The 20,130-nt window shown below is 34.0% G+C and overlaps 1 protein-coding gene across 5 annotated transcripts in view; it reads left to right on the top strand.

Moving 5' to 3' along the window:
• The window catches only part of LOC126974674 (protein enabled), an 80,617-nt gene that overhangs the window by 30,071 nt on the left and 30,416 nt on the right, over positions 1-20,130 (top strand). For 2 of the 5 annotated variants that reach the window (XM_050822249.1, XM_050822234.1), the window contains exon 2: positions 17,928-18,517. The exons of 1 other annotated variant lie outside the window; for it this stretch is intronic. In XM_050822249.1, coding sequence (XP_050678206.1) covers positions 18,042-18,517 — 476 coding nt within the window. In that variant the 5' untranslated portion in view covers positions 17,928-18,041. Of the gene's footprint in view, positions 1-17,808; positions 18,518-20,130 lie in introns of all 5 variants that reach the window. 2 more of the 5 variants (XM_050822241.1, XM_050822259.1) reach the window with 2 other exon arrangements.

Raw genomic sequence — 20,130 nt, 5'->3', positions numbered from 1 at the left:
ACAAGTATGGCAATGTTTCTTTTAGCCAATAAGACTTGTTTAGCCAACCAATTTGTTTGCCCGAGACTTAACAGCTATTAAATAAAAAGCATCAGTTCCAACTTTTTTCGTCACATTTGGTCACCATTCAACGTACTTTCTATAATTAATTTAACTGACTCAATGTTAGCCACAGAACAGTTAAAATATATTAGTTTTGGCTTTATTTGAGTTCCAATTTTCGGAAAAGTATTGGAAATTTATTCATATTATTGCAATGATTTTTCGTAACGATATCTTGGATGTTAACGTGTATATAATAAAATCAAATCAAATCAAAATCAGTTTATTCAAGTAGGTCACGAAAATGACACTTATGAATGTCAAAAAAAAATAAAATATTTTTCTTATTGAATCTACCGCTACTTCGTAAAGGGTTGAGCTAATGAGAAGAAGTAGCAAGAAACTCATTGCCACTCTTTTATATCAAGATTTACAGATCATTTCAATTACAATATAATTTGTAAAATGTAAAATGATGCAACAAACACATTCAAACGTCAAGTAGTCAATGTCTTACACGAGTAAGTCAAAAAAAATAAATGTAAATTAATACAAAAGTTATTGAGTATAGTAGCTGCATCATCCACATACACCATAAATCAATAAAGGTATTCTGTGAGCATTTTATAAGCGATTATAAATAAATAAACATGTATATAACCATACATATATATGTATACACAATAACTTTAAAGAATCTGAAACCGAGTCCCCGGCAACAGGATCATCCCGCCACCACAAGCAGCGCCCGTTCACGAGCATGACGCATGAGCCAGCCATCGCCTCCCTCAACCATATTTTAGGGAAGGGGACGACCCGTCCCATGTCGCCGCCACAAACAGTGACATTTAAGCGAGCATGATGAAACCTGTTACGAGAACTCAGCAAATAACAATAAAATAATCCTAACACATCCATATAATCCTACATATCATGCAATACTCACCAAATACCTCTACTTACAATTTGATAATTCTGCTTAAACTTGTAATTAATATTATATTTTTACTAACAGTAATCAATAGCTCAATCCTCTATGGTAATCTAATCAAAATCACCTTATTCAGGCAGGTCAAGGAAATGACTTTTCTTTTTATATCCACCTCCTTTGAGGGTTGAGCTTTAATAAGAAGTGGCAAGAAACTCTTTGTGGCAATCACTCACAAATCATTTCAGTTACAATATATGTAAAGTGATGCAGCAATAATACTCAAACTACAAATACTCAAAAAAAAATGTAAATTAATACGTAAAAAACAAGAGCTATTGAGTACATTCACGGCCGACTACTACTGTATCAACAATAATACCAGGCCATGGTACAGTAGATGCATTAATTCACACACACCGTAAATAAATAAAGGTATTTAGCGACCATTTTATTAGCAATTATAAAAATATAAAAATTTTAATTTTAAAACCATGTGTCAGTTTCCGGCTACAGGATCATCCTGCCACCGCAAGCAGCGCCCGTTCACGAGCATGACGCATGGGCCAGCCATCGCCTCCCTCGACCATATTTTAGGGAAGGGAACGACCCGTCCCACGTCGCCGCCACAAGCAGTGACATTTAAGCGAGCATGATAAAAACTGTCACAGGAACTTAACCAAATAACTAAAAACAAGAATGTTCATCTAAACTATATTCAACAACACTCGCTAAACACCTCTACCCATAATTTGACCATTTTGCTTTTAGTATAAATTATCAATTTTCCAAAAATTATTCATACTATATATTTAATATATAATTATAAATACTATTATATTTAATTATGGGTAACTAAAGCTCAAATCTTTTAGAGCAATTAATACCCATGCTTTCTTATCATCTAAATAATCCTTTAAATTGTAATATGATTTTTCCATAACTTTATGTTTAATATAGGCTTTGAACTTGTTGAGAGACATTTCCATTATGTTCTCAGGAAGGTTATTATAAAATCTAACGCAATTACCGACGAATGACTTGTCGAGTTTACTAAGCCTAGAAGTGGGCATTAACAGTTTATTTTTGTTTCTAGTATTAATATTATGTTTTTCATATACCTTTTGAAATTTATTGCCATTTTTATGAACATACACTAAATTTTCATATTTATATTGGTTAGAAACAGTCATAATTTTAAAATCTTTAATTTTAGATCTAAGCGACTCTCTTGGTCCCATACCATAAATTGCCCGAACAGCTCTTTTCTGCAGCACAAAAATAGAATCAATATCAGCAGCATTACCCCATAATAATATACCATATGACATAATGCTGTGAAAGTAACTAAAATAAACCAATCTTGCAGTTTCAATGTCTGTTAAGGAACTAATCTTTTTTACTGCGTATGCAGCAGAACTTAATCTACTTGATAAATTTTTCTATATGAGGGCCCCATTGGAGTTTGGCATCTAGCGTTATTCCAAGAAAAACAGCGGTATACAGATTTACTTCACAATCTAGTCAACGTCAAGTAATTTATGTGGGTAGTCAAAGAATTGAAATAGGAAAGCGGGTTACGTTCGGTCAACCGACCATAGCAGCTCATTCGAGCGTTGGCGTTTGTGAAGTTTGGACGTCTCCTTATATGGGATTACTAATCATTAAGTAAAGATTTAGTATTGTTTACCACGGCGTTACCATATTTAATGGATATCAAACACTTTTATAGCATTCAAACTGTCTCATTCCCCTTTTTGGAATGTCTGAGTTTATTTACATGACATGCCTTTTTTGTGCTGTTTTAATGTCACCTTTTATAATTGTTTTATTCAAACTCACTCATGTTAAAAATAATCTAACGAAAAGTTAAGAATGTCTGTTATATCTATTTATATGCAGGAGTCTTTGGCCGTCATTTTCGTACACTTCAATATTACTATTGATTTCTTTGATGACCGATATCACGATTTACTCTGGGGCTCAGTTTCGAATACCGCACATCAAAGAACTACACCTGTCAATATCAGAGGCCACATAATGAGATAATATCCGGACCACCGAGACTTGCTCGGATTTTTAAGAATATACAATACTTGAACAAAAAAAAACTAATAGGACATCTGGATTCGAACCGGGGTCTTCTGAATCACCCATCTGAGCTATTACAGTCTTGTATACAGTGGCGAAATTTGCCTTTCTATTCTAATGTTATTGTAGCTGTTTCTCATTTAAAGATGGATAGAAGTACACTGTTTTAAATATTGAAACCTTGCTAGATCGATTTATCGCCCCCGTAATCCTGATTTTATGAAAATCTTTGGAACCGTTTCCATATATATATCACACAATATTCAAACTTTTTCTGACTCAAAATTGAATACAATTATTGCTCGTTTAATGATATAAAATAGGCCCTTAAATATTTGCTCTAAATTTTGTGTTTTTCATTAATTTCTGCGGCATTGCATTGTAATAGGCATCACTTTCAAATTTCAATTCAATTTAAGGTGAATAACCCTGCAGTTCCTTTCGCTTATAATATTTTTTTGCCATAAAATACCCACTGTGCGTATTTTACACTGGGCTCTTAACGAAAGCATTTTTAAGCACCCTGGGAACTATTTTGTGGGTATTCAGCTTATATTTCACTCCGATATGTATTGGTCGACAATAGTTGCCCTATGATGATACGTCCATCAATTCCAATTGAGTGGACGTGTGATGAAAACGGACAGATTGAAATCCATTTACCTAAACGCTTGCATTTAGAATAGTTTACGCGTTGGACAGAAAACATTGAAATATAAGAATTTTGATTTTTGATCATGCTTATCGATAAGACTTTTGATACATTCTTTTTTTTTTGTCATGTTTAATCTTTTTTCGTAAATGTGCTTAACATCTGTCAGTGAAATGATTTAAATCGAGATCAAGACTGGTATTTGAAGTAGTTTAAGTAAAACTAAGTTTTATTATGTTTAAATTGTAGTGTTATTGGTGAAATCAGTTAGGAAAGAAATCATTGACCCGTTTAAACAAACAAAATTATTGAATAAGTTAAAAATCAAGAGTGTGCATTGCTTTTCTCGCAAGGTAGACACTGTAGATACAAGTACCTACCTTAATAATATAATTTTTAGATATAGCACACATATCGCGAAGAGGTTGTCATTGTGATTTACTCTCAACATGTTAATTTTGTGGTTTTAAAAGTAAGTAAGCTAAAACTTTATGGGTTCAATAGAAATTTTGTTATAGAATAATGGAACTAAAATATTGCCTATCACTAGTGGATTATATTTGCTTAGGTTCTGCACGCCCCTGGTAAAAAGTGAATCTATATCAAATTATGACCACCATTGTACACTGAGCCTGAAATCTATGGAGTTTACTTAGACTTTGCTCAGACTTTACTTAGCTGAGTGTGATGAAACACATGTCTTACTTAAGTTCAGTATAAATTCATATGTCAATTGACGATAAAAACGTAAACGAAGATTACGCTAAGCCTAAACTCATCTAAATATTACGTCAGTAAAGGCTTGTACCTGCTTATACATTTAAACGCTTTTATACAAATACCCGCATAATGCGACAGTAAACTCATTGATCATGTATTAGTCTTCGTCCAATTTCCTTGAATACTTTTATGAGGGCTAAATCGCAAATCGATACGTCGAACTAAATGTCTTTTACTGTGCCTTTAGCTTTAGAGGTCGTACCTTCGAGGTCAAGTTGTCTTCATAATGACTGGTAAATAAATAAGCCATTTGTTTCTTGCTTTTACAAAGTTTTTTTTAAATATTGTAAGAAAAGTAATAATTATAACTAAATTTGTTACCAAGAACCCAGGATTGGGTAAAGGCCTCCTCCAAAGATGCCCACTCGTCTCTATCCTGTGCTACGTCTATCCAGTTAGGGCCAACTGTCCGTCTAAGGTCGTCCTTCCATCTAGTTAGTTTTCTCCCTGGTGTTTCTTATGACTGGTAGTTTGTATTTTTTAACTTAACGGATATATGTATATAAGTATTAAAGTATCTAGTGGTCGCTCGTAGTTTCTATTTTTTTTTTGTTGAAGTTATACTTCTTTCGGCGCGTTATGAAAAAATTATGAGAGTGAAATTATAATATATATGCCCGCGCATCACTGTAACACAAAAGTACCAGGTTGAAGTTGGTTCATAAAATTTTCTGACGTTTGCGACATTCGTTATTTTTTTTTTTTGGTTTCTTCGTCCATTATTAAGACATGCAAAGGGTTCAAGCCCGTACAGCCGTATTTGTTATTTAATAATTAATTGTCAAAACCATTGTTGCAATATTACAATATTGTTCTTTCTACAAACATAGAATAGCACGAGGAATAAATAATTTTAAGAATGTATGCTTTTTTAGGCCAAAGAAGTAAAACTTCTTGCATGCGCACACACACTTTTTTATGAAAGATGATGATAAACGAGTCACCTGTTAAGTGATCACGGCCGCCATTCTCCTGTAACACTAGAGGACTTACAGGAGCGTTGCCGGCCTTTTAGACACACACGTACACGCTTTTTTGTAGGTATCCTGTCTCATCCTGGTAACACCGCACAAGAAAGCACATTCCATATAAATAACTCGATTTTTATGAAGACAGGTGCGGTAGGCACTCGCACTATAGATCTAACTAGTTGTAGTAGTTCCGCTTAGTCAACCGACAGCGCTAAGTGTTGAGTTCTAAATGTTGAACATGTTTGTGTTTCGCAAATAGTTTCCAGACCATTTGGTCAACTTAATTTTAGTTTGTGTCATTCTAGCTACCAACCAAATAATATAATACAAATTAAATAAAAACAACTTCAACACTAGTGTTATATTTATTTAGGTTCTTAACGAGAAAGGCATTGCCTATATGATATGCACGCAGTGTACATCGCTATTTTATAATAATTTTCAATTTTAATTCAATATTGACACACTTTACACAAATTATCTTGCCCAAAACTGGGCACAGCCTATACTATGGGTACAAGACAACGATATATTTAATACGATATACTTAATAAAGCATACATAAATACTTTTAAACATCCATGACTCGGAAACAAACATCCATATTCATCATAATTATAAATGATTGTACCGGGATTTGAATCCGGGACCTCTAGCTTAGTACTCAGGGTCACTATTCGGCTATATGGGTCGTCAATATTTGGCGGTAGAATTTGAATGTGCAGGAAGTATAAAATTCGTCGGACAAATAAAATTCGTAAATAACCGTTCAAGTGCGAGTCGTTTTCAGCCACAAAGGGTTTGGTACAAGATATAATACTATGTATTTTGAAATTATAGTTTCGGGGGCTAACGGGCAAGAGTCTCATATGGATAGGTGATGATGAGCTACCAGTGGGAGGCTCCTTTGCACCGGATCCCGGATAGATTATGGGTATCACAATGGTGCCTAATTCTACCATGAAGCAGTAATGTGTGAGCATTATTGTGTTTCAGTCTGATGGGCGCCGTAGCTAGTGAAATTACTGCGCAAATCTTATGTCGCAAGTATCCTGAGCAGCACTGCATTGTAATGGGCAGGGCGTGTCAATTGCCATCGGCTGAATGTCCAGCTCGTCTCGTCCCTTACTGTCATAAAAAAAATTAACAACCAATGAACATAGCAAGATCAAGAGATTCTTTGCAGGCCTTAAGGTGGGCGATTGCTTCCAACTTTGAAAGTCCCCAAGTGATATTTGTTGGGGTATACTGCTACTGGTAAATTTTGAAATACTTTTGAAAAAATAAACTTTTTTCATTTGCACTGAGGATTTCAAAATCCTTCATTTTACATTAAATTTGTGATTATACCGTAGAAATACACACAGAACGCGTACGGAACCCTAAGAAGTAAATAAATACTATAGACAGAGTCACAGAGCAATTTCCACAAAACTCGACTTTATCGCTACAAGACAGTAATGATAAAGCGATTAAGAAATATTATGAAGAATTCTAAAGGGTTTTATATTAGGTGTTAGTTATGGTGTTAGGTGTGACCATAGCAAATGGTGAAGGGAATGAGAGATTTGTTCCGGTAAGGCCGGTTCACAAATGAGGAAAGAAAGCTATGAAACGAAAGAGAGTGTTTGTAGCGAGGCAAGTGTAGGAGACCTCCGCTCATAACTGATGTCTGTCACTGCGCCTAGGTACGAAAACATACATACTGGCGCGCGGATACCTCGAGGTAGACATGTTGGTCGGTTGTCAATCAAAGTCAAAATATATAAAAATAAATAAATTTAATAAAAACTTTATTAATTTTCCTATCATCAAGTACATAAATACAAAGTTAAATATTAAACTAAAATCTATTCATAAAAGAGTTATGCAAGTACGGTCACCAACGTGTACAATCTCCGTCAATTTCGTGGGTATCTTCCTCTATGAATATGTTAAATAATATTTACTATAAAAGAACTACTACAACAACAAAACAAACGTACACATTACACCTTAGTACATTAGTAGACGTATCGTGCGATTTGTGCATACACTCATTTATTTATGAATGTGTTATGAATCCAACACGGCTACGCACTGTGTATGATTTAAAATGATTCTTAGCAGCGCGATTTTAAAGTAGCTATTTCTTTAGAAGGTGTTACTAAGTGTTACTTCTGTTACATCATCATCATCATCCTCAGCCGTTAGACGTCCATTGCTGGACAAAGGCCTCCCCCAAAGATCTCCATGACGATCGGGCCTGCGCTGCCCTCATCCAACGTATTCCGGCAATCTTAACCAGATCGTCGGTCCATCTTGTAGGGGGCCTACCAACACTGCGCCTTCCGGCACGTGTTGGCCATTCGAGGACTTTACTGCCCCAACGTTTGGCCGTCGAACTATGTGCCCTGCCCACTGCCACTTAGTTTCGCAATCATTTGGACTATATCGGTTACTTTGGTTCTCCCACGGATCTCCTCATTTCTGATAAATATTTTTATTTCATACTTCTGTTACGCTTACTTTTTATTCTGCAACTTTATCTGTCTTTCGATCTTTAGATGTGGACAAAGAAGTTTTTGGATATTATTTGTATAAAATGCATTTACTATAATTCTGCATTTTAGGTGCCTCTGTTTTTTTCACATTACATTATATTGATCTCAGGACATAAACATTTTTGCAGAGAATATTTGTTGGATACGTACGGAGCTGTATGATAATGACATGTAATTATGTCAGGGATTTAAGACTTACGCCCATAATAATTGTTATCCTCCTGTCCGTGATGTTGTTTTCCTGTCTATATCAATTTAAAGCTTAAACTTACGTCATTTACTGAATAGTACATACACCTTCTATCTATGTATATATAATGAAAATGGTCTTTGTTTGAGGCTCAATCACGCCTATACTACAGATTGTATCGACATGAAACTACCACCATTCGATGCGAAATTTATCCTAAATTGTTTATTATTATTTGTAATAAGATAAATAAAATTTAATTTATTTCCTTTTAAAATTCGCCCAGCGAAGCGGGCGGGAAAGACTAGTATATCTATATTAAATAATGGAGAGCCATTCTTTTCCATTGGCTATACGACGAAAACTACTGAACCGATCGGCATAATACTTAATCCATACGCAGCGTGTTTTGGAGATGGTTTTAGTATATTGTTGGTTATTACTAATCCGACACGTATATTTTTTGACTAATAAATACCTATGATGATGACGTCACATCGTCGTTTTGTTACGGTGTGCAAAACAAGCATCAATAGGACTATTTATTTTATTTTATTAATAATACTAAAACTATTATTTATAAACATTATTTATTAATAATAATATAAATAAATTACGATTTATTTTATCTGTATTATATATTGCTGTAAAGGTGTTTTGTTGTGATGGTGAATATTATAATTATGGAAAGCGGCCAAATGCGAGTAACATACCTAATATAAAAGTTCTTGTAGGTTTTCGATTTAAAAACTACTTACTAGATCTCGTTCAAACCAATTTTCGGTGGAAGTTTGCATGGTAATTCACATCATAACAATATCATATATTTTTGAAGTGTTTCTCGCGCAAACTATTCAGTTTACAAAAAACGAGTTCTTATGGTTTCAGAAAAAAATGGCTGTGACATACGGAAGGACCGACCGACAGACATGACGAATCCATAAGGGATTCGTTTTGTGCCATTTGGGTACGGAACCCTATAAACCAAAAAATTGTATTTATTTTTTTGGCAGTACTGTTTACGTAACCGACACCTCTGTCTTCTTTGTTTCCAGTGAACTCCTTTACTAATCAAAGACGTTTTATACATAATATAATGAACGGATTTTAACGGGTTTATTAACGGGATTAGTTCATGGAGTGCAATTTAGTCCAACTTGAAAGATAGGATAGTTTGTTTTATTAGTTTCGATTTGGGACCCATAATTATTTTTATTGCCAAAATTTGTTTTGTATGGACATCCTTTCTATGAGAGAATTTATTGACACATGGTTTGACAGTTCTGCTGTGAAACAATTTCATTATAACAACCGGGATCATATTTTAAGAAATAATTCTATATGTTATGAAATATTATTGACAATTCGATAAAAAACAGTATTTTATTTATTATGTACAGAACATCGTGTATCGGATCAACTAGTAAGTTTGTATATTGTGTATATGTACCGTACATAGAAACACATGCATGTTGGCATTTTTTGTTATGGGGAAAAAAATCATTAATCTCGCTAAACTGTTACACACTGTTTTTTTTATCTGTTTGCCTATGCAAGTTTGGTATTTTGCCATTTTGGTTTTTATTATATATTATTGTAGCGGCAACAGTTATATCAATTTTATTTATGTATGGATTGTGTGGTTAGATGGTATGGTAATGTCGTCTCCTGTTAGTAAAGTACTCCATAACAAACCATATACGCATTAAGTTTTTTGTTGCCATATTCGTTCTAGCAATTATGAAACTAGGTAACCCGACGCTGCACCAATAACAATAGACGAAGTTGGTATTGTCACGCAGAGACAATGACAAATGGCACATTATAACTTATAGCTTTTGTGCTTGGTCGGCCATGTTGGAATTTTTATATAAGTGGGCAATGACTGCGTCACATAAGTGATAACTTACTGTATATTAAATACTCAATAATTGACGCTCTCATGCAAACTATCTACCCTAAAATTAGGCATATTAAGAGGCGTCTAAATAGTGTTGTCAGTGATATAGTCAATATTTTACATATTCTTGGTTTATTCTCAGGTACATAATTTTAAAATCAATTCCCATATAACTTTAAACCAAGTTTATTTGTAAGGCGCTAAAATGTCGAAGTCCGACTCGCTTGAGTATTTTTGAAGGCAGTATAAACTAATTCTAGCTGGCGCGTTTTATCCAACGTGTCTGTTGAGTGGGACAGCTTTAATTGTCAACCAATCACATTCAGCGATGTGATTGGCTTCTTCCTGTGTTCATTTCCTTTCCCTACCTAATAACTGTGCCGTTGTTTTATACTTAGAAAGTTTTGGCGCGCTTTACGGAGCGTTATCAATTGTCATTCTGCTGTTTACTTCCTACCAGGAGTAGTGACGTACCGAGAAGATAGAGAACACTAGGTGTTAAGATGAATACTTCAAACTCATTTTTGGTGTTATATGATTTCATGAATACACGGCTACATTATCTCTGGACCTCGCTGGAAAGTGAAGCCCCCTTCCGTTCCCATTTCACCCCCTCGCACTCGTCCTGTTGCGTCAGTACGGCTTGCAGTTTCATTACCGTTACATATAGTGATATACATTCACGTTTTGACTTTTGTTGTTCTGTATCGCTATAATAGTTCTAACAGAAAAATAAATACCTACATTTTTTACTTAACCCAGATGGCTTCATTGTTTTTTCATCATTATAATAATGATAATAATAATCAGCATCAGAAACAAACACCTTTACCTCAATCAATAATACAGAAAAGATAAATTTATTTTTTAATTATATAAATTTAAATTAAGAATTAATAATAATATCCTAGTGATGCTTGTTTTGCACACCGTAACCAAGCGACGACCTGACGTCATCGACATCATTTTTTCTGTCTACTGCTGACTTAATAGTTGGCCACTACTTGCAGCAGCATTTGTATCCATGCACTTTCAAATTCAACATGGATTTCACAATCATGTTTTGTATGAACCTTTTAGAGGAAGAAATCTGAAGGACAACTCTTGCAGGCTTACACGGGTGTTAGGTACAGGTTGTTTTATTTTCAACCCCACTTTCCGAAGCTGGACTTTTATTCGAAGCCTTGTGACTTGCGCAAAAACCCCTTTATAAATGCCGATCATGGAATTCATTCCGGCATTTTTGTTGCATTATAACCTTGCGGAAAATTTGTAAATCCCTTAATATCTAAATCTCTTGACTAATATCTAATTTAATTGTATGTTAATAATAGATCTAAGATCTTAATAATGTTTAATTTAACGGACGCGTAAAATGAATTTGATTTGATTTGAATCATCGGCCCATATAAGTATCAAGAGCTCCGGGTGCTAAAGCATTACATGACGACTTAAACCGTAGCGTTAACGTAACCCCGATGGAGCGATATGTGTCATCTTATATATAAAATTCTCGTGTCCCGGTGTTTGTTACCAAACTCTTTCAAAACGGCTAAACGAATTTATTTGAAAATTTGTGTGTATATCGGGTAGGTCCGAGAATCGGCCAACATCTGTTTTTCATTCTCCTATATGATAATGGTCACCCACCCCAAAATATGTGTTGTTGGCAATTTTTTTAGGCATTTAGTTATTTATAATACATACAACTTCAAATTGTCACCCGTCTACGATCAACACCTATTTTTGTATAGCGATTTTAATATTATTCTATTCCAAGCACAGTTACGCAGTTGCAAGATGGAATATAATGATTATTGTGGTTCTAGAAATTTTATGTTCGATATATTTGGTAGGTATGAGACTTGACAGCAGAAATATGTATGGTGGTAGTGCTGCCCCGGACGAACACTGTACATACAGTTAGTTATTCTAATTTATCAAGAAACAATTTTATTTTGGTAAATAATATCCATATAACACAAAGAATACCTATATATTTGTATTTATAATAACATAAAGACATAAGCAATTGAAAACAAAACAAAAATTAAAACATACCTCTATTAGCATTCGTTATACTCACATATTGTGATCAACTTAACGGTTTGTACGAGTAGCTATTAAATCTGTGGAAGATGATTGCTTATAAATTCCCACGTTGCAGACGGAATGTTTTGTAAACTACCTTCATATCATACTGCTGAGAAAATTATCTTATCATTTGTTACAGGTTGTCAGTATATACTATCTATACTAATATTATAAAGAGGAAAGATCTGATTGTTTGTTTGTTTGCATTGAATAGGCGTGGAAACTACTGAACAGACTTAAAAAAAATTACTGTTGGGAAGAGTCCACTATATCCGGCTGTGTTATATTTTCAAAAAAATTAGGGATCCTTACTAAAAGTCTAATAATGTAACCCAGTGTGTAAAAAAATTACCTAAAATATTCTTTACATGGCGTGCGCTGCGAAAGTATTGATGATAGATTGAAATATTGTATTACGACTTTGTAGAACACATTTTTTATGACAGTAAGGGACGAGACAATTACAATGCAGTGCCGCTCAGGATTCTTGAGAAACCCAAAAATTCTGACCGGCACAACAATTACGCTCGTCACCAAGAGACAAGATGTTAAGTATCATTTGCCCAGTAATTTCTCTAGCGGCGCCCTTCACACCGAAACACAATAATGTTAACACATTACTGCTTCACGGCAGAAATAATCGCCGTTGTGGGACCCATAATCTAGCCGGCATCCTGTGCAAAGGCCTCCCACAAGTGTCGCGACAGCATATATTGTGTTCTTTTATTTAAAGTCAATTCTCAAGTTATAATCATCTATGCTAATAAATGGTGAGCCGTTTTTTTCCTTCGGTTAAACTGCGACAACTACCGAACAGATCGGTATAGTACTTCTACCATGAGATGCAGCGTGTTTCCGAGAAGATCTTAAGAAAGTGGCTATTTGTCTAATCCTAATGACTCCTAGTAATACCGCGTCCAGAATTGAACTATTGTATTTACCACTCATAACTCATCGTCAAGCCCTGTCGCATATACGTACTACAGTATTTTCTTGATGCGAGTATTACAAACAGCATCTGGGAGCAGGGTGTAGTCACCAAGGATAGTGTTAAACTTATGCATTAGTGGGCCACAATCGCAAAAAGTTCATTTAGAAACTGTAAATAGAGCTCGTCATTGTATTGGACAATGAGGACGTCAACTCAAACATCTGCTTGAATACAAAATTTTGTACTTGCTAAGGAATAAAGTGTATGGGAGTGTTTAATGTAATTTTTTTGGATATTTCTCGTTTTATTTTTAAAAAGTTATTATTGTCATTTTTCTCATTAGATAAAGTTATTTCGATACCAGTTTAAAGTTTTTTTATATCTGTAATAGTTACGGAGTAATCGCCTGTGCACACTTAACGATTACACCCTGTATATGGCAAAACAATGTCCATCTTACTGTCAAGACTCTATATTTCGGGAACGCGTGGTAGTATCGAGTTGAAACTAAAACAATGTGTTATTATATTCTTCAATCTTTTAAAGTTGTGCAAAGAAGAAACTCCTAAGTTATCTATATGTATATATATCAAAATTAATTGCTGTTCGTTAGTCTCGCTAAAACTCGGGAACGGCTGGATCGATTTGGCTAATTTTGGTCATGAATTATTTGTGGAAGCCCAGAGAAGGTTTAAAAGGTGAATAAATATGAAAATTCTCGGAATTAAGTAAAAACAACAATTATTTTGTTTTTCCTTTGATGTGTGCCCGTGGTCCAGAAGTCGAATTGAAAGAATAGCTTAAAATGAATAACTAATAAGAATTTTTATATATTTCTAAATTTCTCAGGAGGTAAAGAATATACTTAATTTTACATAATAGTTGGTTGATTAACTACAATTGCTTTCTATCTATCGCATTATTTTTATGTAGATTGATAAATCTTAAGTTTTGTCACAAATTAAATTTATGAACCATTAGAATCCATCCTATATGTCGATCGATACTTTAGACAAAGAGTGCATCCTTCTATCTTTGTGACTGACGATTACCGCTACGTGCGCGAGAAATTTACTTACTTCGATAGGCCTTTGTGATAGTAACATTTCAATTCATAAAAAAACATAATTTTATTTATTATATACAGAACAACGTCTGTCGGGTCAGCTAGTCGTAAATATAATGATACAGCCGTTTACGCCGCAAATAACGTATATTTCAACACTCACAAGGGAATCAAAATGTATAAGGTAATTTTGATCTAGAATCATGAAATTTGGTAAGTAGCACCGTCTTATACTATAAATATAGGAAAACATCTGAAAACTACACATATTTTGTAATAAAATTATAAAAAAACAGGGACTTTTGAATGTCGTATCGCAAGAAAGGGGTCCATTGGCACAAGCTTAAACAGATTTAATTATTTTTATTATGCACAGTTTTCGATTTATGACGAAGAATGAAAAGAAAAACTTTTCTTTTCCCTTTTTTGATATTTAGTATAGGTAGGTGCCTAATAATATGTACGGAACCCTTAGCGGGCGAGTCCGATACGCACTAGTTCGTTTTTTATTATAAAAACTGAATACGCAATGCCTTGTAACATATTAAGATATTAAAAGTATTTCAATTCCTTTAAGTGGCGGTACCTACCTACATTTAAATAAAATAATCACTTAATATGTTAAAATAATAATTTTTTGCCTTTTAATAGTGTTATCAAATACGTTACTTCCGTTTAACTCTGATAGATTGAATGAATGAAACTATGTATTATATAGCATTAATACTTTTGAACTTCCGTCACAAATACCAATAAAAAAAACATGTAAAACTACTTTATTAGTTTAAAATATTTTATGATGTAAAATAAACACATTGCTAATATAAATATTTATATTCATTATACAAAAAAAAATTCACCTATCCCGGATCCCGTAGCCTACTAGACTTTTAAAGTCAAGGTTACAATTTCACCACTAAGCTACGAAGTCGTCAAAAAATAAAAACTATAATCGATTTGCAAAATGGTCACCATGTAAATCTAAAAGAAAACATTTTTGAACCGATGATGATGTCCGAACCCGACTCACACTTGATCATTTTTCCATAGCTCATCTCAGTAAACTCTTAAAAAGCGTCAAAAACTCATTTGGCTTATTGAAGCAAACCAGATACATTTTCCGGATTAAAATCGTGACGCATTCGGCGTAAAAATTACTCATATAAATGATATATAAATCCACGTAAACACATTATAGGTAATTGAGTCACGGCAAGTTTTTATCATTCTATTTCCTGCAACCGGAGTGCCCTTATATTGAAATGAAATCAATGTTCTTAACGAAGCCGCGATCATGTTATTATAAGCGGAAGCGGGCGCGGGTATATAAATCGATTGAAATTTATAAGTCAAAGTCAAGAATACTTTATTGACATAAAATCAACAAAATTCTCGTCAACGTCAATCACTAAAAATATTTTCTTAACAATTTTTTTGTGGGGCGATGTATATCCTTTTACAATAAGATCCCAGAGAATGTTCAAAACTAAAGTATTATTTTATTCAAAAGGATTGTTAAGAAACATTTGTGTAGTAAAGGTTACTATAACATAAATGACTTTCACAATGATACCACATATTGGGAATGGAGCGAACGCCCTCAAGCTATTAAATAATAAGTTTAATTGTACAATATTATTTTGTAAACATGTTTTTTGATGAAAAAAGAACCCTCTGAGTTTGTTGCGCCTATTCAACTCGGGTCTGGGCCATTCGTTTTGAAATGGGTGGTAGTTTTCTACTTTCAATAAGTGATGTCACATCGCATTTTGAATAAAAATATTTGAATTTGAAATATAGTAATGCTCTCCAAGCGCGTTTCCTTTAGAGTCGACTTACATAGGCGAGCGAGACAGTCACTTCAAAAAAACTGGTTCAAACTGAGTCGGGCTCTGACATTTTTTTATTATCCTGGTTACTCTGCTTTATATTAGTCCAACGTTGTTAAATATCACAGAACAGGTAAAAAAGCTAAATAAATCTCTCTAAACTGTACTGTGTTAAATATTGTATTGTTACTTATTCAAGTTTTCAAACTTTAAAATTTAAATTAAAATCAACGTTTATATTATTATTTATCTATTAATTTAACCCGACGTTTCGAATGCTTTCCGAACCGTGTTTCAATCCTTTTAAAATTGTTTTATATAAAATTGTAATACTTGTGTAAATCTAGGTGTTTTTTCTTAATAACAATAGCAATAATATCGCTCATCCTACCAATATGGGCTCAATGTAATAGTATCAAGATTGCCTTTCTATCACTCGGCCACACGATTTCTCTGCCGACTTACTTCGTGACACTGTTGCTAACTTTACCTTTTTTATATTTAATGACTTGATGAGTATTAGGGTCATAGGAAGTCGACGTCAGGATTTTTCATTCCAAATGCTAAAGGAATCTTATATAGCCTATAAGAACATACTGTTACATAGCCGCGTTAAACGCGCCCCTCATGTGACATACGTTCGTTTTCCATAACCTATCTATGCTTAGTTTAACTTACTAGAGGTAGACAAATCTATTCTTTTATGCTTACTTACATTTCAATAACCTATCGACAATTCGTCATAAAGCGTTGGACTATCGGCCGTTTTCAATAACGTATCTCTAGTTACGTATACATTGCTGTCACCGTTTAATGACGACATCTTATCTATCCATAGTTCTGTCCAATATAGTTATAGTCCAATGCTTTATGTCGATAGGTTATTGAAATGCAAGTTAGCGTAAATTGATAGATTTGTCTACCTCTAGTATGTTAAACTAAGGATAGAAAGGTTATTGAAAACGGTCGTATAACTATATTGGACATAACTAGGGATATATACGATCTTGTCATTAAACGGTGATAGATTGCTATCACCGTTTAATGTGTCGCGTCCGTAACTAGAGATACCTTATTGAAAACGGCCGTTAGACCACTGGCCGGTTATTAATTTATTGGAGAAAAACAGTTAATATTAATTATAAAAATAAGAAGAAAAATAATTAAAATAAAATGTAATTATAAACTTAAACATTTCTCACTAAGCGGTATATCTTAAACTAATTATTGTGAACAACGTGACGTGTCTACATATTATATGAATAATGATTAATCGATGTTAGTCAATAGTAGTTAGGCAATCGTAAAAAAAAAAACGCGTAATTAATATGGTTGTTCTTAAATCTGAAAGCGTAATCTCTCCCACATATACTAATGATAATATTATATTTCATCTGTAAATTTTAAATAAAATATATGGAGATCATTAGTATAATAACAATAAGGCTAACTCGCGATAAATGGCAAAAATATTGAATTGAACGAATTTTGTATGTTTTTTTTTTCTCATTAATGGGTTCTGTAATAGTAATTATTTAATTATCAATATGTACATAAGCACAGTGAAGTTCCGTTCCGTATCTAAGTTCTCGTAATCCACAAACATGCGCATACGCAGTTCCCGCTAACTTAAAATCAAGCATACATTGAGAAATATCATTTATTAGTCTTGCATAAAAGCCATATTGATGTTATCAATATCGCGTGTCAAGTGATAAGGAACGATGAGGCTGTCAACTTGTGGGTTCACTGGGTTGATAAAAAACTAGTGGTTTATAATTTGTATGTCAGTTGCCGTCTAGAGTTCGGCGCGAAAGGACGTGTGTCGCGCTATTCACGAACTTATCGTAATAGTCAATTATTGTATAATAACAGAACATATTATCGAGTTTTGCGATATTTTCATGTAGTTACAAGAAATGTGAACACTGGGAACCCTGTTTGTATAAAATATAATAGAATATGAACTGTTGAACGGAAAATTATTGTGTGAATTTAGTGATGATAAGTGAAAAGTGAATAAAATGCAACGAAGAATCAAAATGAATGTAAACCCTGACCTAGGGGACTTGGAGGAGATGTTGGCTCATGTTCAGACGCAGATTGAACAGGAAATCGATTTGGAATTGGAGAGTAAAATGCCCTCCCTAACGAATGTACAGGAGTCACCGAAGATGCAGCGAACCCAGTCGTTCAATAAGGATAGTTTTGAGTACCGGAGACCACAACTATCCAGAGGAAACAGTGAGCTGGGCTATAGACCTGATAGGATTGGTATCCAAAATGGGCATGCTAACTCTCCAAGCCTAAAGTCATTCGAAGAATTAGGATCTCAAGTTTCCTTGCAGTCATTTCGTTCGGAGCCAGTTCAGAGACATTCTGTCCTGAGTCTACCTGATAAAAGAGATGCAGCGTCTATGAATGGTAGATCCAAAACTGCTACATTGCCTCGTGGATATGGATCTAGTAAGGAGAAGAATTGGGAGGAGTATTGGGCACAGTGAGTATATTAATTTGATGATTTAGGGCCGTTACGTCATATTGGGCACATTGTTTACTTTGTCAAAGAACCTAATCGATAACCTTATGTAAACACCGCTATTCACTTTCTTGCAACACAAAAGAAATCACAGGAGTTTTGCCGGCATAGGCATAAAAATAACTTTAAATAATTCTCATCTAATAGTATATGAGAATTATTTAATGGTACCTGTGCCATGTCAATTGACCTGAAAATGCAAGTAAGGAAATTCTTTCTACTGTTTGGTTTCGGGAAAGAAAGTTGTACCAAATGTTTTGAAGTATTCATTATTAAAACATATGATAGTACTTCTCGTTTGATTTAAAAAAAGTTATTGATGTAATTTAATAATAAGTTAACGTACTTTTGATATCATTTTTAAGTTTTTTGATATTTGTAATAGTTACGGAGTAATCTCCTGGTCATACTTAACAATTACCTGTATAGGTCTTCAAATAGTTCGATGCGCTTAATATTTATGAAAAAATTATTATTTTTCGTTAGTGTACCATAAATACCAATGTGTTGTTCGGTAGAAAGTCTGATTGACCTACTCAGTTGAAGGCGCCAGTCCCACGATTACACCCTCGTCGGATTCGCTAATATTCTCCCTTCTTGGTCAGCAATGTACACTGAACTGGAACTACCACGTATCAATGTGTTTTCGATTTTCGAATTCATATCATGTACCTACCTATTCGACGCTTTATAAGGTCGGTAACGCTCCTGTGATTTCTCTGTTATTACGAAAGAGTATGGGCTACGGTGATCACATACCTTCAGGTGACCCCTGTGCTTTTTGTTTGTCTCTTTTTTATAAAAATAACTCTAACACACAAAATTGTATAGTTTTCACTTCCTCAATTCAAATCTCTTATAGATAGATTCGCAGCACGTGATAACCTTATCATTGTTATATAAAATTCAATCTATTTTCAACTTTATCTATAAATCTGTACGTATACTTAAATTTGAAATATGTGTTTCTAGTACGAAAAAAAAAACAAATTCTCAAATGAACTATAATATACGCGTTAAGTCTCATTTGCCCACTAATTTCACTAGCTACGGCCCATTACTGCTTCACGGAAGAAATAGGTGCAGTTGTGGTGCCCATAATCTACCACTCCACTCGCCCACTGGTAATTATATGGGTAGTAATTTTTATATTATTACTATTAAAATCCAAGTTGAAGAGTCGAAATTGTTTGTATGGAAAAATGACCACTAAGGTTTCTCATAAAGACGAGATACAATACCGCCTACCTGAGATAAGCCAACTTTCATTTTCTAACCGTTATTGTTTATTAACAAATTACAGAACAAAAGACATTGTTCGGTAATGCCTTTGTAATAAGTACAGTTACCGGCCAGCGTTATATAAATCTTAAGGACCTCGATTCTGTATCTACACTCTAATACAATTCCGTGTATTATTTTAAGTCGGGAGTGTTTGGGTTTTCTCTATGAAGCTTAAATAATATTTTTTGTATGAAAATAATGGACGAGACGAGCAGAACGTTCAGTTGATGGTAATTGATACGCCCTGTCCAAAAATACTGAGCGGCACTACAACTGCGTTCGTCACCTTG

The sequence above is a fragment of the Leptidea sinapis genome, chromosome 2 (genome assembly GCF_905404315.1).
Source record: "Leptidea sinapis chromosome 2, ilLepSina1.1, whole genome shotgun sequence".
Classification (NCBI taxonomy): domain Eukaryota; kingdom Metazoa; phylum Arthropoda; class Insecta; order Lepidoptera; family Pieridae; genus Leptidea; species Leptidea sinapis.
This window is presented reverse-complemented; position numbering and strand designations above follow the sequence as displayed.